The 21,090-nt window shown below is 48.6% G+C and overlaps 2 protein-coding genes across 2 annotated transcripts in view; both read left to right on the top strand.

The window, feature by feature from the left end:
• The first annotated feature begins 990 nt into the window (after positions 1-990).
• On the top strand, positions 991-17,990 carry LOC149352837 (uncharacterized). The gene is made up of 2 exons (XM_089575731.1): positions 991-2,392; positions 17,863-17,990. The coding sequence occupies exons 1-2, from the start codon at positions 991-993 to the stop codon at positions 17,988-17,990; spliced, it is 1,530 nt and encodes a 509-aa protein (XP_089431857.1).
• Positions 17,991-18,830: 840 nt separating this feature from the next.
• Positions 18,831-21,090, top strand: part of LOC149352838 (uncharacterized) — a 24,829-nt gene continuing 22,569 nt past the window's right edge. Inside the window, exon 1 of the mRNA XM_089575732.1 lies at positions 18,831-19,186. Coding sequence (XP_089431858.1) covers positions 18,831-19,186 — 356 coding nt within the window. The remainder of the gene's footprint in view (positions 19,187-21,090) is intronic.

Below are 21,090 nucleotides of genomic sequence, written 5' to 3' on the forward strand. Positions count from 1 at the left end.
TCCAGAGAAACCCGTCACAAAAATGAACTCACCATATAAGAATACTTCTGCGCTAATAATACCTTTATGTTCTTTTTTTTCCGCGAGCTGTGCGGGAGTGGAACTCCCTTGATGTTTCAGTGATTGTACAGCCAACTACTAAAAAATTTTTGCCGCTAGCTGGCAAGAGTGTATTGTCAGTGAACAAACTGATTTTTTCTTTCTTTTTTTTACTTTTTCTAACGTTTTGGGGAGCTTTCCATGCATTTGTATTTGCATGTATTCATTTGTATTTCTCGTGACCATTTATGAAGTGAAAAAGTGGTGATTATTCATGCGTTAGCTTTGTATTGCCTTTTTCCAATGCCTCTTCCCATTGTCCTCATAATTTTCACTGTCCTTTTTGTATCCTTGAAATAGTGTTTATGCCTGGTCGACTGCTTGTCTGCGGACAAAACCCACTTCTGTAAAAATCCCTGAATAAGCGATTGGCAGCATTAATAAATAAATAAATAAATAATAAATTTTATTTTTGCACTAATTTTATTTTATACAGAGGTATCTAGTGCCCAAAATTCATTTGATCTTCCAGCCGGATCATCGGACCCTGTGGATTCTAGTCGCGTGAGCAGTGTATGTATATTGTCTGCATTTATCTGCATTATCTGTATGTGTATTATCGACCTTTGAGAAATGGCTTGCTCTGGAAAAGCGGGTGCGATCATCTTCCACGAGGGACCCACTCTGCGATGTTCTCCGCTCCGGCCGCCTTTCGGTACTGTCACCTCTTCTCGGCTTCTTTTCATGCGCAACAAGCGCCCAAGAGCTCACCTCTTATGTACAACGTTTCCTAAAGGTGAGCGCTTTCCAACCGCTACAACCATTACTAGATCCAGTCCTCTCTTCTGACCGCACCGACGTCGTAAAGTTCGCTCCTCGCCAGCCGCCGCGCTGGGCCTCGCCTCGCTGGAGGCTAGGCCTATCACCGGCAGCGCACCTACCCCAACATCCATGGAGGTGCAAGCGCAGGGCGACAACCTCGACCCTGAAACGTCCAGACCCAGTGAGTGGACCGCAGTACTCCGCGCATACCAGGTTCGAGAACCAAGCCCGAATACCATGGTTGGACTTCCACAAACAGCCGTGTCCGCCGTCGGTGCTCAGGCCGAGGCTGCCCCTGCGCCCTTTAAGCCGACGTACCGTGCTCAACAGCAACAGCTGCGCGTGTCGCACGCAGTCTCGCAGCGAAGTAAACGCCTTGCTTCACTCCCGCCCGGCACTATACGGGTAGTTTTTCGACCGAGAGGCGGGCTCGCTTTGAACGGAGCCATGGCGCAGCCCCTTATGCAAGCCCTGCAAGTCACCGCCGATGGCCGGGACCTAGGGGACATTCACCTCCGGATCCATCCTACGAATAACACATTCACCGTCGCTACCCACCAGGAGACAACCGCCCTGCACCTCGTCCAACTCAAGGAAGTGGTGCTCCAAGATACCAGTTACCCTATCGCCGCCTACATCGCACCGCCGCCAGCAGCGGTACGTGGAGTCATCTCGCAGGCCTACTGGGCGGAAACCCCGGAGCAGATGCTACGAGACCTCCAGACCCGCAACCCGGACGCTGATATTATCGCAGCACGCAGAATGGGGAGGACGCTCTCCATATTAATCACTTTTGCGCATGGACCAGTCCCTCATACCATACGCTACATGAGTGTGGTTTATAGATGCACGGCGTACAAGGGCAGTCCAGATGCCTGCACCAACTGTCGCCGACCGGGCCACAGATATGACGTCTGCCCCCACCCCAAGACTGGTCTCTGCACGCGGTGCGGGGACAAGCATGACCCGCAAGCTGTTCCTTCCTGCATCCCGATCTGCATTCTGTGTGGGGGCGAGCACCTCACGGGTACCGGCTCATGCAAGGGAAGACATACAACTCCGAAACAACGCAGCCCGCCGCCACAGAAAACAAAGCCCTTTAGCAAGAAGGACTTTCCCCCGCTGCAAACGACCCTTCCCACTACCTCTACGTGGGCCTCCAAGGCCGCCAGGACTCATTCGCCGACCTCCCAGGACCACGAAGTGACTGCTCTGCGGGAAGAGGTAAGGCAGCTCAAGGCAGCCATCTCTACCTCCACCCGCGCTGTACCCCCAACTCCTCCACCCTCATCCTCTCCACCCACCTCGCCACCTGTCGAACCTCCTTCGAAAAAGAGGAGGCCTGATGAGACGCCAGCACAACCCATAGACTTGGAAGCAAAATTTCAGGACTTCGCCAAAAACTTAGAAGCTAGGCTCGCAGAGCGCATTACTGCACAGGTCACTGCACAGTGCCAAATTCTGATTGAAACTACCATTGCCCGTTTAATGGATACTGTCATAACTAGCATCATGGCCAAGATAGAGGAGCGTTTACCTCTCCTTGTTCATAGCCTCTCACCGGCCTCTCCTCCCACAGTGCCACCCTCCACACCCCTCCTTCGCCCCTCCACCCTACAGCATGGCCCCTCCGACGGACCATAATTCTTTACATATTATTCAATGGAACTGCAGGGGCTTTCGGCGTAAGCGCGATCCTCTGCTGCAGATTATCGCTACCTCCTCATCCCCACCAGACATCATCGTAATTCAGGACGCAAACGTTTGCAAACAACTTCCAGGTTACGCTCTTATCCCCTCGGACTCTACTGATCTTCCTCGGGTGGTCACATACGTCTGCAACTCTTTGCATTACATGGAACACACAATTACCACACCTATCGCTCACACCTTCATCGAAATTTTACCTCCAACCCCTGCTCAATCTCCCTTGTTCGTTCTTAACTGCTATCTTCTACCACGACAGCCAGTTAATCTACTCCCTCCACTCCTCAAATCCGTGACGTAATTGGCTGGATCAAATCCCCTCCTCATTGCCGGTGACTTCAACTGCGCACACGTGGACTGGGGCTATCGGCGCACAAACCACAGAGGCACAGTTCTCTGCAATGAAATGATGGTGCTCCACTTGTCCATCTTTAATGATTTCAGCCTGCCTACGCGGGTTGGTAACAGTGTTACTACAGATACCAGCCCAGATCTCACGCTTGGAAGAAATGTGGCCCACCTGCAGTGGGAAAGAACCCAAACCACACTAGGCAGCGACCACCACCTAATTCGCATAACACTAAGCTATCGCCGCCCTCAGCGCAAATTTACCGTTAGACAAACTAATTGGGACCAGCTACGAAAATTTCGCCAGTAACATGTACAGTCAACACAGGTACCCTTCGACCTAGACACCTGGACTACCCAGTTACAGGAGGACATTCGCCAACATACCCAAACGCTAGACACTACCCCAGACACCCCCGTAATTGACAGTAAGCTCGCGCACCTCCTTCAAGCTCAAGAACGCATAACACACAGATGGAAAACTCAAAAACACAATAGGAAACTAAAACTCAAACTGGCACAGCTTCAGACCCAAATAGAACACCACTGTACCACTCTTTGCAAAGCTAACTGGAATCAGATTTGTGACAATCTCCGCGGCAATCTCTCCACAACCCGTGCCTGGCACCTCTTACGCCACATGCTAGACCCCACGAAATCTAAAACCCAGACACGCCTTAGCATTCGCCGCCTTACTCATAACCACAGGCAGGACACGAACGCCTTCCTCGCGCAGGTGAAATCAACATATACCACCCCAGGTGACCCTTGCAAGCACCCCGAGTACACGGGTCCACCTCAACCCCAGCTTGACGCCCCTATTACAGAGGCGGAATTTCGGACAGCCCTTTTGAAATTACGCAATACTGCACCCGGGGAAGATCAAATTACCAATGCTGCTATCCGAAACCTTGACGATGCCTCCATATCTCATCTAGTCACCCACTTTAACGAGTGCTGGAAGTCAGGTACACTCCCTGCCACCTGGAAGCATGGAAAAATCATATTTATTCCTAAACCCCACAAACCCATCAACATAGAGATTATCCGACCAATTTCTCTGACATCTTGTCTCGGCAAGGCATTCGAACACATAATTCTTGCCCGACTAACCACGTACATGGAAGACAACCACCTTTTTCCGCACAGCATGGTGGGCTTTCGTGCGCATCTATCAGCACAGTTTGCCCTACTACAAATTACACATGACGTGCTTGATGACACGATCCCCCACCTCACTAAAACTATTCTGGCGGTTGACCTCACAAAGGCATTTGACAGGATTCGACACGATGCCATTTTGCGAGAACTACAGGCACTACAGGTAGGCTCAAATACCTACAACTACGTTCGCGCCTTTCTCTCGGGCCGCACTGCCTCCCTGCACATAGCTGAGCTGAGCACACCACCTTATACACTCGGCGAACTTGGAACACCCCAAGGCGCGGTCCTCTCCCCCCTTCTATTTAATATTGCTCTCATCCCCCTAGCTCATAAACTCGCTCTCATCCCACACCTAAGGCATACCTTGTACGCTGATGATATTACGGCATGGACCACTCACGGATCTGATGGAGAAATTGAGGAAACTCTTCAATTAGCAGCTGACACCATCTCCGCTCATGCGTCATCTATTGGGCTCGAATGCTCCCCCTCTAAATCCGCGCTTCTCCTCATAAGACCGAAATCTGCAGCTAATTCGGCCATTCAAATCGCTTTACAAGGAACCCCTATCCCCGTCACCCCCACCCTCCGTATCCTTGGCCTTTACTTGCAGGATTCCGGACGCAACGATCATACCCTTAAAACACTCAAGGCCTCCACGCAATCCGTGTTGCAACTTCTACGCCGCGTATCCTCCCTGCACAAAGGTTTAGACGAAGCGGATAGCATGAAAGTAGTGCATGCTTTTAAACTTAGCCGCATTTTATACGCCACCCCATATCTTAAGCTGAACCGCATAGAAACAGAGCGAGTGAACGCTATGATTCGTCTAGCAACCAAGGCAGCCTTAAACCTACCCCGCAGCACTAGCACAGCCAATCTCCTTGAATTAGGCATGCATAACACCATTCAGGAACTAGTACTTAAGAAAAACCAGCCAAAAAGACGGGGACAAAGGAGAGACGAGGCACACACAACGACTGGACTATCAACTGTGCTTTATTGAAAAAACAGCCAGTCTCCAAGAAAACCCAACAGAGCATGCGCAGCTCAACGGCACCGCAAAACCAGCACAAAAAACAACAACAGCGATCTCGTAAGATAGTCAAACTGCGGTGTCAACGGGACAAGTAACCTAATTCTTTCTGCATCAACGTGATAGAAGCCGTGCTAACACAGTTATCTCCATGATTGCTAATGTGAAATGCTTCGAGGATTTCCCGCTCAACCTTACCCTTGCCTCTACCGAGAAAAGTGACATTGGAAAACAACGTGTAGCACCCGCAATCGCGGCAATGGCGAGGCAAGTTTGCTCCGTCAGCCGGAGTCAGAGAGTTATGGTGCTCTCGTAGCCTTTCATTTATACACCGGCCAGTTTGGCCGATGTAAACTTTTTCGCATGTCAGCGGAATCTTATAAAACACCCGTGTCCCCGTCTTTTTGGCTGGTTTTTCTTAAGTATAATGTACCAACTAACCCAGATTTCAACTCTTCTGCAGGAACTAGTAGACGCGCACCTTCAGACACAGTATCTAAGACTTGCCGCGAGCGCAACTGGCAGGCATATCCTCGCTTCCCTTCGCATCAACATTCCCGCTAATCAGACATCCCTTATAGCCATTCCTCGACACATTCATACCCCCCTCGTTGTGAAACCCCTTCCCCGGAACATTCATCCCCAGTACCACATCCCTCGCCGCATGGCTCGCGCTAAGGCCCTACACAAGTATTACGGACAAGCCGAGGACGCCATTTGGGTAGACGCCGCGTGCACAACTCATGAAGCTGTAGCAGTTGGTTACAATCCATCCCTAGCACAGCCCCTCACACACCGCCTTCCCTCTGGCTGTACGTCTGAGGAGGCAGAGGAAACCGCCATCGCCCTAGCCCTTGTACATTCCAATGCAAACTACATCTTTAGCGACTCCAAAACGGCTCTGTTCAACTTCGCGAGAGGCAGGATTCACGCCCCTGCTTGGAAGTTGTTGAACACCCCCTCCAAAAACTTACCACGTAGGGTAGAGCTCCAGTGGGTGCCGGCTCACTCTGGGAATCCAGGAAACGAGGCTGCCGATAAATTGGCCCGAGGTTTGATTTGCCGGGCTCAGGACGGCCTCGGTCCGGGTTTCTCGAGAGAGCGGGCGCACACCTTTGCAGAGCTCACGCAAATGCCCCGCTTGGACCGTCGGACTTACCCTCCTCCACACCCCTCCCTTACCCATTCCCAACAGATCCTCTGGAGACGCCTCCAGACCCGCTCTCTCTCATCCCCTCAGCTGCTATCTCTCTACTGTGGCACCTCCCCTGCATGCACCCTGTGCGGCGACCCTCACGCCACACTCTCCCACATCCTTTTCGGCTGCCCTGCTGATCCTCCCCCGCAGGGACAGCCCGCGTTATCAAGTTGGGAGGACTGGGAGGTCGTGCTCTCGTCTCCGGACCCGCCATCGCAGCTTGCTGCGGTGCTTCGGGGTGCCGACGTCATGGACAAACACCGCATGAACGTTACGACGTAGAGTGGGACCGTGCGGTGGTCCGGGACCCAAGGGGGGTCTAAACACACTTGCCATGATAAAGTTTTTCTCTCTCTCTCTCTGCGATGTTCTCGAGTTGAGTATTGCCTCTGAACTGTCGGCCGCCGCGGTGGCTCAGCGGTTATGGTGCTCGGCTGCTGACCCGAAAGACGCGGGTTCGATCCCGGCCGCGGCGGCTGGAATTTCTTTGGAGGAGAAATTCTAGAGGCCCGTGTACTGTGCGATGTCAGTGCACGTTAAAGAACCCCAGGTGGTCGAAATTTCCGAAGCCTTTCACTACGGCGTCTCTCATAGCCTCAGTCGCTTTGGGACGTTAAACCCCATAAAACCAAACCAAACCAAACCTCTGAACTGTCCATCAGCAAAGGTGGTGCTCGCGTCGTCGAATTAGTCAGCAAGCAGATGCTGGTGTCAACATTTTATTTTTTTTCCCTACCAGCTGGAGGATCATTGTAATCATCTTCTTCTGAACAACGTGGTAAGTGTTCCCACAAGAATTTTAGTTCAGAGTTCATTGTTTGTGAGTACGTTTGAATCAGAACACTGATGTACTATTTATCGCACAAGTTCCCAAGCTAGTGCACACAGACTTCTCTTTTCCTACGATGACGCTCCTGTCGCTTCTCTGTGGATTGTCATGAGGTAAAAAGTGGAGGGGACTCTTAAGCTCCGTCTTAAGAATATGACGCTATAGCGTAGTGGGTTAATTCCCCTACATGCAGAAGGACATTCTATACTTTACATTCACAGATCCCTGTGAGACCTCATACCGCTCCTGGCGCAGTGGTGTAGCTGTTACGCGAAGCGCCACTGCCCTTCGATGGCAGGTGCTCTTAGCGGTGGGCCTTGTGCGGTTAAAGTGGATCTTCCCGAGCGACCAATCATTAATTTAGCTGCCACCTTCTGTGGCGGGCAGTTCGCTCAAGGTTCGGTGGGCAAGTTGTGATTACACCGCAAGGTCATGTCACCTAGGTGGCCTTCTAGGTTGCTCTTTGGACACCACCTGCCAGAGTCATGTTGCACACACGGCGATACCCGGCTTTACCTAGCAGAATGAAGCTATCGCTTCGAAAGGTCACGAGGAGGAGTTATGCTGTAGCGCTAGGGCTTTCACAACAAAGTTTTGCAGCCATTTATTCTTACGAGATGTAGACACATTTCTTGTACGACACCTGAGTCGTAAGTAGGGTTCATATTTTCACTGCGTTCAACCTTTGAGCTCTGAATTTTTACAAAGAAAGCTGTTATACAAAGCCCAGCCCGGTGGTCTCTCACAGCGTACGCGGTCATCAACACTCGGAGCTACACGAGCAAGAGAGCTCCAGCGCTTGCCGATCATATGACTGCTCAGCACTTCTGATGCGAACTCTGGGCAGCTGGTCGGTGCGTTGCACAAGAGGTGGGACAGCTGGGCAGATGAGTTTGCGGATGAGGATGAGGATGAGCGCAGGCGTGACTCAGCGGAGGAGGGCCATCTGTGAAACAGAACAAGTCTGTGTTAGCACAGCGCAATATTTCAGGTGAGTCTCGTACATAGCCGGTCATGCTGACGTCACAGAGGGCAAGCAACGGAGGGATCGTAATTTACGTCTAATCTCCTATCAGATGAGTCTTTGCAATTAAGCAATGGTGCTGACGCCCGTGTTGGTATGTTGATGTGGTGACGTGAAGCAGCTAGTCTCGTCGCAACGGGACAACGGGACCTCCCAATTTTCCTGAAAAGAAGCATCCCCTAAAATTATAATTCATCACTGAGAGTATGACTTCTGGGATACTGTACCGTAAACCACTTTGATTTTTGTCAGTGTTGTCATTTTGAACTTTTGGTTATTGCTAACCTGATGCTTGTCATGTAATTATGGATCTTATTTTGTGTTTTTTGCTGCAGATCTGATATATATATCTTTGTTTAATTTTTCTGTGTTTCCACCGTGCTAAAGCCCCTTTTTTTTTGGGTGGATCACAACATCAATAAACAAATAAAATAAATTTGAATCTGATGCTTAACCCGCTGTACCTGCTCCGCCCATTTGTTCGACCGAAATACGCTCAACCAGACTGTCTGCCGCCTCGTCTGTATCACAGCTTAGTAGTTAAGTCAGCACTTCTTCGCCACTGTATACGTTTCTCCGGCGTCTCCTGTGTTGAGATCTCGTAATAGTTGATCACTGATGTTAGAAAAACGGAAATTACACACAGTCAATATAGAACTAGACAAGAAACGTCTTAACATGCTCTTCGTAAAACGCGAATGCACGTGAATTAGTTCACTGCGCTTCACTAGACTGAACTAAGCACTGCACAGAACTCAGGATTCGCAGTGATCTGTAACAAACTGGAATTGTTGACAGCCAGCGCCAAACACCGCATGGAACCCGTAAAGGTCAACACGTGCTCCCCATAGACGTTCTCTTTCAAAAACGTGAACGCATGCCTGATAGTTCACTGCACTTAACGGCAGTGAACTTGTCACTGCACACAGTGAACTTGTCACTGCACATAACTAACATTGCACAGAACTGAAACACCGCACGGATCGAACACACAATATTTCGCACGTATTCTTCATAAGGCTGCTCCTTCGCAAGCGACAAGGCACGGGATATAGTTCCCTGCAAATCACTCTGGAGAACTAAGAACTTATTTACTTACTGATTTATTTATATTATTTTATTTTATTTTACCCCACGGACCCTGCAGCCCTTGCGGAGGGGAGTGGGCAGAAAAATTCAGAGCGTAGAATGGAGAAAGAAAAAGCGTACATAAGAGAATAATTCATTAATTCCATTAAAATCAACGCTACCTCATGAAGTGTAACAAATTATGAATTGAGATAGCTCCCATGAAAAACTGAACGAGAATGCTGCGTGCAAATGAGAACAGCACCAACCTCCTTTCACCACCTTTTTCCAAACGCGCGACTAATAAATACTCTCGGCTTTTCGTTTCCATGAGAGGACAAAAGGCACAGCGTCATGCTTCAGGCGTTGTGTGGACTAGTCACTAGTCCAGACAACTATGTCACTAGCTCAGCTAGTGACATAATCTTCGTCGAGAAAGTGCTCCGAACAAATGAAATCGTTTCTCAGAGGCCCCCAGGTTGGGCAGGATGATTGCGCAGCACGAATCGAGTCTTTGGAGCTTCTCACCTCGCCGAAACGTATGCGACGATGTGTCACCATCAACGATGCGGTTGTGACAGCCTTCAGGGCAGCAGGATCTAGCCACATCTTTTCCCCTCGCCGAGCGGACGTCGACCGCAGGAAAGCGAGAGTATTTACACCATCTCAATAGCTCCTTGCAGCACAACCAAAGCTATGATGAGTGCAGAGATAACATTCTGACTCTGCGGAATGTCATCATCATTATTATCAGCCTGACTACGCCCACTGCAGGGCTTCTGAACGTTTTGCAAAGGCGATATTTGTATAGGTCTGATAAAGCTATTAAATGAAACTTTTTCAACAAAGCGTCAGGGTTGTGAGTGGAAGAAGTATTAGAGATAATTTTAATCAGCCTATTTTGCAGTTTTATTAGCTTTGACATATTTGTTGCCGTCGTTGTACCCCATACCAAAAGGCAGTGCTGTATATGGGAAAGAAATAGTGAATGATAGATGACAATCAGATCTTTATTCTCCTGGAATAGCTTCCCGCTATCCTATCGAACCATCCTACCGCCTACTTCGACGGTGCACTCCATAATGATATCTGTGAGACGATTGTTCATTTAGCGCCTGTCCTGCGCCCGTCCTGCGCCCGCCCGACAGCGCCCGTCCTGTCATGTCCTCTGTGTATTCGTCCTAAAAGTTAGCGCTGCTTAAATTTTAACGAAAGATTGTTCATTGTTTCAACATTACGGTCGTCATCTTCAGTTAAAGCGGAAAATCTGTTCTGCAGGAAAACCCTGATTTTCTCTACTTTCCCTCTTAATGCTAACTCGTTAATAGACTTCCGCTTCATTAATATCCTCCGTTCCCTTTTCAAACCTAAGCTAATACGAGACCTTACCATTCTCTGGTCGCTACAACGGACCTTTTCAAGGATCTCCACTCCCTCTACAATGCCAGGGTGAGCGCACAGTATGATGTCTATTTTATTTTTTGTCTCACCATTTCTTCCACGTCCACTTCCTGTTGGTTCGTTTGCGGAAGAAGGTGTTCGTGATCCGTAAATTATTTCCATCTGCGAACTCTTCTAATAACTCTCCCCTGCTATTCCTAGAACATATGCCATAGTCACCTACGGCCTGGTCTCCAGCTTGCTTCTTGCCTACCTTCGCATTGAGGTCGCCCATCAGTACAGTGTACTGTGATTTTACTTTTGTCATCGCCGATTCCACGTCTTCATAGAAGGTTTCAACGATCTGGCCATCATGGCTTGATGTAGGCGCGTAGGCCTGCACCACCTTCAGCTTATACCTCTTATTAAGCCTAATTACGATAACTGCCATCCTCTCTTTAATGCTATAAAACTCCTCTATGTAGCCAGCTATATCCTGATTGATGAGGAATCCAACGCCTCGTTCTAGTCTGTCTGCTAATCCACGATAACACGGTACGTGCCCGCCCATTAGTACTGTATATATACGCCTCATCTGTTCTAACCTCACTAAGCCCTGTGACATCCCAATTAATACCCGCTAATTCCTCTAACAGCACTGTTAAACTAGCCTCACTGGATAAGGTTCTTGCGTTAACCGTGGCTAGGTTCAGTTTCCAACGGCGGCCTGTCCGGAGCCAATGATTCTTAGCACCATCCGCTGCGTCACAGGTCTGACCGCCGCCCCGGTCAGCTGCTCCGCAGCCACTGGGAACTGAGAGCCGAGGGTTAAATGGGTTGTTCATAGAAGGTTGTGGCCAAGTACTACACCAGGGTGGCCAAATCCTGCTTTGGTGAGGAAGTGCGTTGTCGGTTCTATTCACCGAGATCAGGCCGCACCCCAGGCCTTTCTTCTTTGCGCTCGATAACCATGAATACCATTGCTACTCGCGGGTGGCCTATGGCCTGAATTCGTCGTTGTTACTGTCCTTTCGAGTGCATTCACTAGCCATAAATGGTAAATGGGGCTTTTGCTTCCTCTCATCTCGCGTACAAAAAACGTATGAGCGATAAATATGCCTTATTTCTTATTTAGAGTTACGATTCCGCTGCCTCGAGGCCTAAAACGGAGAGTCGGTTTGTTGTCAAAATATGGTTCCCGTTCCAATAACCAGATGGCACCAGTAGAATAAGCTTATTGTTGTATCTTCGTTTGAAGAGGCCCAACTAAATAAACGCACGAATGTTAAAAATAGAGTAATATGCTGAGTTTAGCGTATGTAAGTGTGCATACGCTTATGCTACATAGACAGGGTTAATTTATACTCCTTCCTAACCATATATGTGTCAACCACGAGCAGGCGACACGCAGACGACAAGGCGCCGAAAAACACGTTTATGGCACTCTCCTGATTGGCTGAGGAGGTTTAGAACTCCATTAGTGCTGCAAGGGACTTATAAGATGGAGTACAGACCAGGGGATAAAATTACAGCAACGCACCACCCGCGAGTAGCAATGGTATTCATGGTTAACGAGCGCAAAGTAGACGAAGACGACAGAGAAGAAGAGAGAACCCAAGCGCTCACAAAGCAGGTCTCTAACTTCAATAGTGCTGCAAGGAACTTATGGGATGGAGTACAGACCAGGCGAAAAAAATTCACCAACGCACCACCCGCGAGTAGCAAAGGTATTCATAGTTGACGAACGCAAAGAATACGAAGACGACAGAGAAGAAGACAGAACCCAAGCGCTCACAGAGGCCTCTAACTTCAATAGTGCTGGAAGGAACTTATGGGATGGAGTACAAGCTAAGCGACAAAATTTCACCAACGCACCACCCGCGAGTAGCAAAGGTATTCATAGTTGACGAACGCAAAGAAGACGAAGACAGCAGAGAAGAAGACAACACAAACACAAGGGCTCACTATGCAGGTCTTTAACTTCCATAGGGTGCAAAGAACTTATGAGATGGAGTGCAGACATGGCAATAAAAACTGCACCAACACACCACCCGCGAGCAGCAATGGTACCAATCCATGGTTAACAAGCACAAAAAAGACGAAGACGGGACAGAAGACGACAACACATCACAAGCGCCAGAAAATAGACGAGCTAGCCATAATAGAAAACCCGAGTGCGGAACAGTGGGAGCGGATGCTATCCAGCGACATCCTGAAAGTCCAAGAAGAACTAGTAAGACGAGCACTGGGCAGCTACCCTCAGCGGAGCCCTGGACTAGGGGAACCGACCCTAAAGAGAAGATGGAAGACTCCATCTGTAGCCGGAAAAAAATACTGTAAACTAGAGCAAATAAACGTTTACCACCACCAACACCAGGCGCTCACTGAGGAGGCCTCTTACTTCCATAGTGCTGCAAGGAACTTATGAGATGGAGTACAGACTAGGCGATAACACTTCACCAACGCACCACTCGCGAATAGAAATTGTAATCGTGGTTAATGAGCGCAAAAGAGACGAAGACTGCAGAGAATAAGACGACAACTCAACACAGGCACTCACTGAGGAGGTCGCTAACTCCCATAATGCTGGAAGGAACTTCAGAAGTGGAGTACAGCGCAGGCGATAAAACTTCCCCAATTAAGGCACCACCCGCGAGTAGCAATGGTATTCATGGTTAACGAGCGCAGAAAATACGAAGACGGCAGAGAAGGAGACGATAACACAGCACTCCAGTTTCAACTGCATTGCTCGCTGTGCTATGTCGGAGAAGAATTTCGCTGCGGAAGACTTTTCGATTCATTTGTTGTCGAATAAGACCGTGGACCGGCGCACAGGGCCAGATGTGCCGCTCAGGAGGTGCTGTCGAGAATGCTACTCTCTCACGATGGAGCCGAGGTGGAACACGAAAGAAGACGCGGGAAAGGTAGGAAAGGTGCATGCATGTATTGTCAGTGCTTCATTTCGGGTGAGGCGAAGAAACTGAGGCATCTATGAAACATGCGACACATATGCTAAAACTTGGCCGCCGCGCCGCTCCGATCGCTGCTGCCGAACTGCCGCCACACTGCAAGCAGGGACACATGGAGCAGAAAGTATCGATGCGCCGCTTCACTCAAACTCTGCCCACAGCCGGTGTCGCACTTTGCGACCACGTAGCAGTGCCCGAACGCTGCTTGGCTTGGTGTACTTGAGAATCGCGCGTGAAAACCCGAGATAGCCTTGTTATCAGAAAGACTGCCAGCTATACTCGAGCAGCGACAAAGCATGCCTGCTTATGTTGCTAGCTTTCGGCAACGGCACCGTCCGCGTTCACGCCGGGCGACGAGCTGTGCTGCTGACCGGCTGCCCTGGTCGTTGCTAGGCCTATAGGCTGCTTCACATCGAAGCCGCAGCGTAGGGCGCTTCGGAAGTCGCCCACGCTATAATAAAAGGCCTACTCTTCACATTACTGTACTGTCAACACCATCATCTCAGACCAAAATAAACACTTTGTCAACTTCCGCTACGCATCGGCAGCGGAGTTAGCGGGCGCCAGGCGAGCCGGATACCAACGGCGGGCCAGCGGCAGCTGCGAGGCTAGTAATATGAGGCAAGAAATTAGCTCGTAGCACAGTTGTTACCTCTACCAGCAACGCGGTATTGACCAACGATCCTCAAAAATGATGCATTTTTCACATTTCTCTATCCCAAGGTTTATTATTTTCGTAAAGAACAATCTTTATTATGACGCCAGCGGGTGAGGTCGAGGCCGGCCGGCAGGCTCGGCGTTCTTCACGTTCGCACAAAAAAATACATGGTAGCCATGCTACGTGCAAAGCTGGCTGCGATATTCGAGCATAGATGCCATTTTTGCGCAAGAGTCAAGCTTTCGGAAACGACGCAGCCTGCGGGAGAGCCGGGCGACGAATTGAACTGCTCCCTGGCTGCCTTGGTCGTCGCTAAGCGTAGGTGGTTTCGCATCGGTGCCGCAGCTGTGGGCGCTTCGGAACTGGCCAACGCACAAATAAAGGTGCTATACTCGTCACCCCTTTACACTGAACCCGTCCCATAACAAACATATGTTAGATTTCCGCGACACCTTCAGCATCGGAGCTAGCAGACGCCAGGCGAACCGCCCCAGGCAGAAGCACCAAAGCGCCTTTGGGATGATATTTGTTTGCATCGCAGTATTCACTTCGACCGGCAACTCGGTAATGGCCAGCAATCCTCAGCAATTATGCATTTTTGACATTCATCTATCCTAGGGCTGGTTATGAATGTTAACAAGCAATACTAACGCGTTTTTCTGACCCCGGCGGCCGGCATCAAGGCTGGCAGGCCGGCCCCGAGAAGCACGCCCTTACGTCATTATGATGCTATCGCTCTCCACGCTCCCATTGGCTGCCGCTTACCGTCGTTGCATTCGCCGCGAGCGGCCCGTCGTTGGCATCTAGCAGGTTGGACGCAGGCGACGAGCTGCGATCGGACGTTGTACGCCGCAGCGAATCGCACTTACTTTTCGCACATTCGTCCCCGTCTTATGTTGCAAAGCTACCTGCAGCTGGGCCCATGTGACGGCCTTTTATAGTCGCAAAACATGCGTAATCGAGCGTATACTTCTTGGATTTAGACGGCATTACTTGGGAGAAAGCTCGGATTTGGGATACAGGTTTCCTTTTTATGTTCCAGTACATTGGAAAAGCAAAAATGCCACCGCCGCTATATTAAACGAAGTATTAAAACTAAGTATTATCTGTTAAACACAGAATTTCAATGCAGGCTTTCGCTTTTTCTGCATGGCTGAAAACAACAATGTCTAGAAGTTTTGAAGGACCTTCTTAGACACCCCATTTCAGTTGCGCTGTTTTCTTCTTTCAAATTATGTTTGAGATATTAGGATGCATGGATCACTGCGTGATATTCGCCTGCAGCCACTGAACAGTTTATAATTCATTTCTTTCTCTCACGCTCTTTCGGTTTCTCTAGTGAGGCGCGAGAAAATCTGCGATACAAACGCTGAAACACGGTTTTAATTGACTAACACACTTAAACCAGCCTGCTTCAAGAGCTGGAATGGCAACAAACGCCGAATCAGCAATTATATTCGCGTTTTTTTTTGTGCCGTATGTGACCTAAGCGTTAACTACACGTCCCAGCCTTCGTTCGGTTGAAGAAACCATGCAAACAAAAATGTGCTCAGTGGAATTTTTATCAACCACACACACACTTATATATATATATATATATATATATATATATATATATATATATATATATATATATATATATATATATATATATATATATATATATATATATATATTCGGAGGTCGTGGGTTCAGTTCTCACCGGCGGGATGTGGTTGTTTTTTCTGCTTTTATAATAATTTATTTTTAAGCGATAACATATTTAGTACTATTCTCCATTGATCAACGGCACACAATAAATAAATAAAAAAAATCAGCTGTGTTCATTGGTTTGTGTGGCTGTTCGCTTCTCTCTCTCTCTCTCACACACACACACACACACATACACACACACATATATATATGTAGCGCCACCTCACGTGCCAACGTGTAGATGACGATGAAGTGAGAGGCTTCCAGTGAACGTCCATGGCTGCCCCGCAAAGCTGACGCGTCGTTCAGCGCACCGCCGCTTTCTGCACCAAGCGTCATGGGGCTTCCTCAATAAATGTACACCACTCTTCCATATATATATATATATATCTTTTGCGGTAGTCGAGAACTCCTTGTCCTGGTAAGTGTGTACCAGGCTGTGGGGCAGGGAAACAGGGCAAAACAATATAAAAAGCAATTATTCGGCTCCTGCAAACTGTACACATCTCACATATAGCCTGCTCGCCGCCAAGGCAGTAATGAGCGCAACGTTAACTAAGATGCATACGTTTTCTTAAAACAATATTTTAAAGCATTAGGGTGGTTTTTAAAAGCCATACATAAGATAGCACTAGTGATATTTATGGCATATACCCAGAAATGTTTCTACCAGTAGCAATGGTGGCTACGGACGACACTGACAGCATTGCGGTAATCTGTCCTTCCAAAACGTTTTAAAATGTGATGCGAAAGGAAGGCTTAAACCATGCAAGAAACTTTGATTAGTTGCAAAAGAAAGCAAATAAGGCGTTTTAAATTTCTTCCAGCCAGAACAAGTGTCTGTATTGCGCTCAGTCCCGTTCATAAAATCAAGTGTATCTACACCAGGCGGAGTAACCCGACTGGTGTGAACTAGCCTGAGTGAATTAATGCAGAGCCGCGAAGTTTGAACTGAGCACGGCGCCACCGCAGGCTGTGGCTTGGCTTTCTTTGACAATTTAAAACATAATTTTTTGGCAAAACTACGAGTTCTGCCGTCTCTATCGTCACCACACGGAAATATCTGCAAGAATATGTAAATGCTTAAATACTCGGCTCCGACAGCTGTCTGTCCCTATAAGCCAGCGGGGAGAGGTTCCTGTCTCCATGCCACTCTATATTCTGTCCCTATAAAACTAGACACTTAACAGCTTTTTGTCGTAAATAGATTGGGTGAACTACACTTGTTAGAACGACTGAAAGCATAAAATTCGCTTCTAAATAGCAAGGCGCTAGATTGGATGAGTTACATTGCGAAGGCCTTGTTTGAAGGTGTTTTTATTTTCAACACTTTGTTTAAAAAAAACTTAAGTGTAATAACATCGTGATCCCTATCCTTTGTATTCACGCCAGAAATGAGGATCATATTTAAAATGTGGAAGTTTGTCCTCTTTAAGGGTGAAATAACATGTGTAACTCACTGAACTCTCAAGCTATTTGCGTTGTGGGGTCAGAGATTTGTGAAGAGTAATTGCTAGCCCGGAACTGCTTTCAAATTTCAGCAGTTTTTTTTACAAAATAATTGAGATGCTGACTCAAAAATTTCGCGCTACTGGCTGAAGGCTTGATTACTCTACACTAGTTTTCATCTTAATCGCTTCAGAAGTAGGGGGGACAAGCCATATTACCTTGCATTATAGATAGCCGCAGCCGAGGGAAAGCTTCCCCTGAGGCACATCGGAAGCTGACACTAGCTAGCCATGCAGAGAAATTAGTAAATAAATACGCAAAAGCATAGTCACAAGTCGAAAATGACTTTCGAGTATCCGTCGACGACACCATGGCGCTCAGGGCTGGAGCACCTGCAGAGACGAAACCGGGACTTCTACGAAGCGATCCACGCTTTGTCATCTAAACATTTTACACCTCTTCCTCTCATGATCCAACAGGTGTCGCTCAACTGCCCGGGCTTCACGAATGGCTAGAAGACAAAAACGACAACGAAGAAGTAAAGGTGCTGCAGCGCGTGGAGCGGCGCGAGCAGCCACCGTCGGAGGGTCCGGTCAAGCCTGATTGAGCAATGCCCAGTGAAAATGCAGCGGCTGCCTACGTCTGGCAGGACCAGATGGACTTTTCGAAGGCCTGCACGTCGATGGAACCGGAAGACAGATGCTGGCTCACCACCAAACTACCTGCGTGCAACCGGATCCTGACTGTGCTCGCGTATGAGCTTGTTGAGCATGTTCCTGGAATTATCAGTTTGAGGCACCTAGAGGACGGGGCCGTAGACAGAGGACCCAACGCACCCGTACGTGAGACGGCTTCTTTGATATCAAAGCTTTTACAACTTCACCGCTGCGTCAAAGACATGGAGATTGTGTGCATAACTGATGAGAACGACATTACTATGAAGCAAGCTACTGCACCGATTCGCCTCCGGCCACTGCCTGGAGACGATACCTTCCGCACCGTTCGACAGCTTGAGATTAAGACATACAGTGCCGATACACTGAGCAAAGAGGGCTGCAGCTACATTCCGCTGGAAGACATCACTGGTATTTGCGATCTTAAAGAGCTGAGAATATATTGCGATGGTGGTGAACTTGAACGAGGACTGATCACGCTTTTGCGACAAAACTCGGAGTCTCTGAAGGTCGTAGATATCACCGGCATGAATCTTTCACGACGGATGGTTGACACGCTGCATTGCCTGAAGAAGTGCGAGTCGATGAAGCTCTCCTTTTGCGAAAACCAAGAGGATTGTTACACGGGCACAGACGCCATGACTATGCTAGTGAAGAACTTGGGGGCTCTGAAGAAGTTGGTCTTTGTTCCATTCATTGACACAGTGTGGAGTCCTGCTGCCTTAGCCGAAACACTGAGGAGCAATATAACTCTGACATGTCTGGAGCTATTCATGCAGCACAGCACCACCTCGGCCGTGGAGTTGTTCGCAGCACTCAGGGATAACACCAGCGTCAAAAAACTGACGATTGGCTTCCGCGGTGCTAACGCGATGTGCGGAGACGTGCTGGCATCCTCACTGCGCACGAACACTTGCCTGATCGAGCTGGACTTGAGAGCTGCTGTCCAGGACGACTTCATGATGCGCATCGCGGAGTCTCTCTCGCAAAACGCCACGCTGCACACAATGCTTTTTAAGAAGTCGAGGGTGCACGTACGCGGCGTTATGGCACTGTGCAATGCGCTGCGCACCAACAAGACACTGGAGACGCTGGTGTTCCCTACTTTCGAAGCTTCCATATCGGACAGGTACGGAAACCACATCTTACATCTATTACTTCATTATTATATCAGAGCTATGATCTGATAATTTGCGGATAAAGTTGCACATTGTGCTTATTCTCTGGTCAGTAATCTGTGAAGGGTGCGCTAGGTTAGTCATTAGAGTTCTTCAAGAATTTAAACCATGATGATTTTAAAGAGGTCATGGCATGATCATTTTGTTCCATTTTCAGCCTGTAAAACATGGAGAAAATTTGTTCTTTTGCGCGGATGCTGCCACGTGCCGCATGACGCTGAACATTCAAAATTGTCGCTTCAATCTTGGACGTTTGGTACACCCCCTACTGATTTCCTGTGGCCTGCAGAACTTGATGGTTCGAGCGCGGGAGATATTTTACGAGCCCAATTTTGCAGCGCGTAGGAATAGTACGCCATCACTATCAACTTCTTGGCCCAGCATCTCACTGCACTTTGTAGATTCTTCACGAACGCAGGTGAGCTCCCGCGGTGGCTCAGTGGTTACGGCACTCGGTTGCTGACCCGAAAGACGCGGGTTCGATCCCGTCGGTGGTGGTCGAATTTTGATAGAGGCGAAATTCTAGAGGTCCGTGTACTGTGCGATGTCATTGCACGTTAAAGACCCCAGATGGTCGAAATTTCCGGAGCCCTTAACTACGGCGTCTCTGATAGCCTTCGTCGCTTTGGGACGTTAAAACCCAGTACACCCTAGACCAACAAACGCAGGAGAAAATATCCCCAGTTAATTATATGTGGCGTTCGCTACTGCCATTCGACAGATGACGCTAGTTGGTGTTCAGCGTGCAGGTATCACAGTGCGTTACCATCTACCATAAAGGTAGCGTATAAAAAAAAAAACAAGCACTTGTCAAGAATGCTGAAGGAAAGTAAGGATATATGTACTGACGCTACGGTGGCATTACGTGTGCCGTGTTCAAAATGAGATGAAAAAATTGATGGCCTATTGCTTGCGAGGGAAAAAGATGGCGCACGGAGCGCATGTTATCTCGGGTAGATTACCGCGCGTCCGATTGATCGAAGCGCTTCAGTCGGGACTTGTATATGGAGGGATTCCATGAGCAAGCGCGTGGATAAAGATTTTCTTTTGCAAGAATGCCCTCATAATCCTGGTCAGTGCAAGTGTGTTGTTAGAAAAATAAATGCCATGCTGTGGCGGCGCCGCGAGTTATAGTCTAACAAGTGCTATGGTTTATGGGGGTTTAACGTCCGGAAGCGATTCTGGCTATAAGGGTCGCCGTAATGAAGAGGTCCGGAAATTTCGACCCCCTGAGGTCTTTAACGTACAACGACATCGCACAGTACACGGGCCTGTAGAATTTCGCCTCCATCAAAATTCGACCGCCGCGGACAGGATCGAACCCGCGTCTCTCGGGTCCGCAGCCCAGCGCCATAACCACTGGGCCACCGCGGTCGTTTATATTGGAAGCATATTACCGCGACAAGAGGTTCCAACGTACCAGCAAGCACATGGTCTCCTCTACTCTAAAAAGAATCAGAGCGGCGGAATAGCTCCGTTTGCTCCGTTACTCCAGTAGTTAGCGGACATATTCAGACGTTGTCTGTAAAACGATATCTTGGGATGCTATTATATCGATTTTGGCACGCTGAAGAGAGAGAAGAGAGGCTAAACGTCTCTTCGTGAGTTTTCTGGTGCATGCCAGAAATGCATCGAGAGCACGGGAACAGGACGTTTCCAGTCTATAGTGGAACTTTGCAGGATGATGAAGATCAGGCACTCAGCCTAAAACGATGATTTACGTGTACAGGAAGAGCCTATGCACATAAGTGGCGCTGTTTTTTATGAAGCATCTACCGGGCCCATTTGAAACGCAAAGAGTTTGTGCGTGAGTCTTTGTGAGTGAGTTATTCTGGGGCTCCGTATCATGAGTCTG

The sequence above is a fragment of the Amblyomma mixtum genome, chromosome 3 (assembly GCF_055824585.1).
Source record: "Amblyomma mixtum isolate Tamu chromosome 3, ASM5582458v1, whole genome shotgun sequence".
Lineage (NCBI taxonomy): Eukaryota > Metazoa > Arthropoda > Arachnida > Ixodida > Ixodidae > Amblyomma > Amblyomma mixtum.

Coding starts and splice junctions, on each gene's coding strand:
- LOC149352837 (XM_089575731.1), top strand. CDS start 991: ATGGAGGTGCAAGCGCAGGGCGACAACCTCGACCCTGAAACGTCCAGA. Junction 2,393..17,862: donor CATGGCCAAGATAGAGGAGC/GTTTACCTCTCC, acceptor ATGATCCAACAG/GTGTCGCTCAACTGCCCGGG.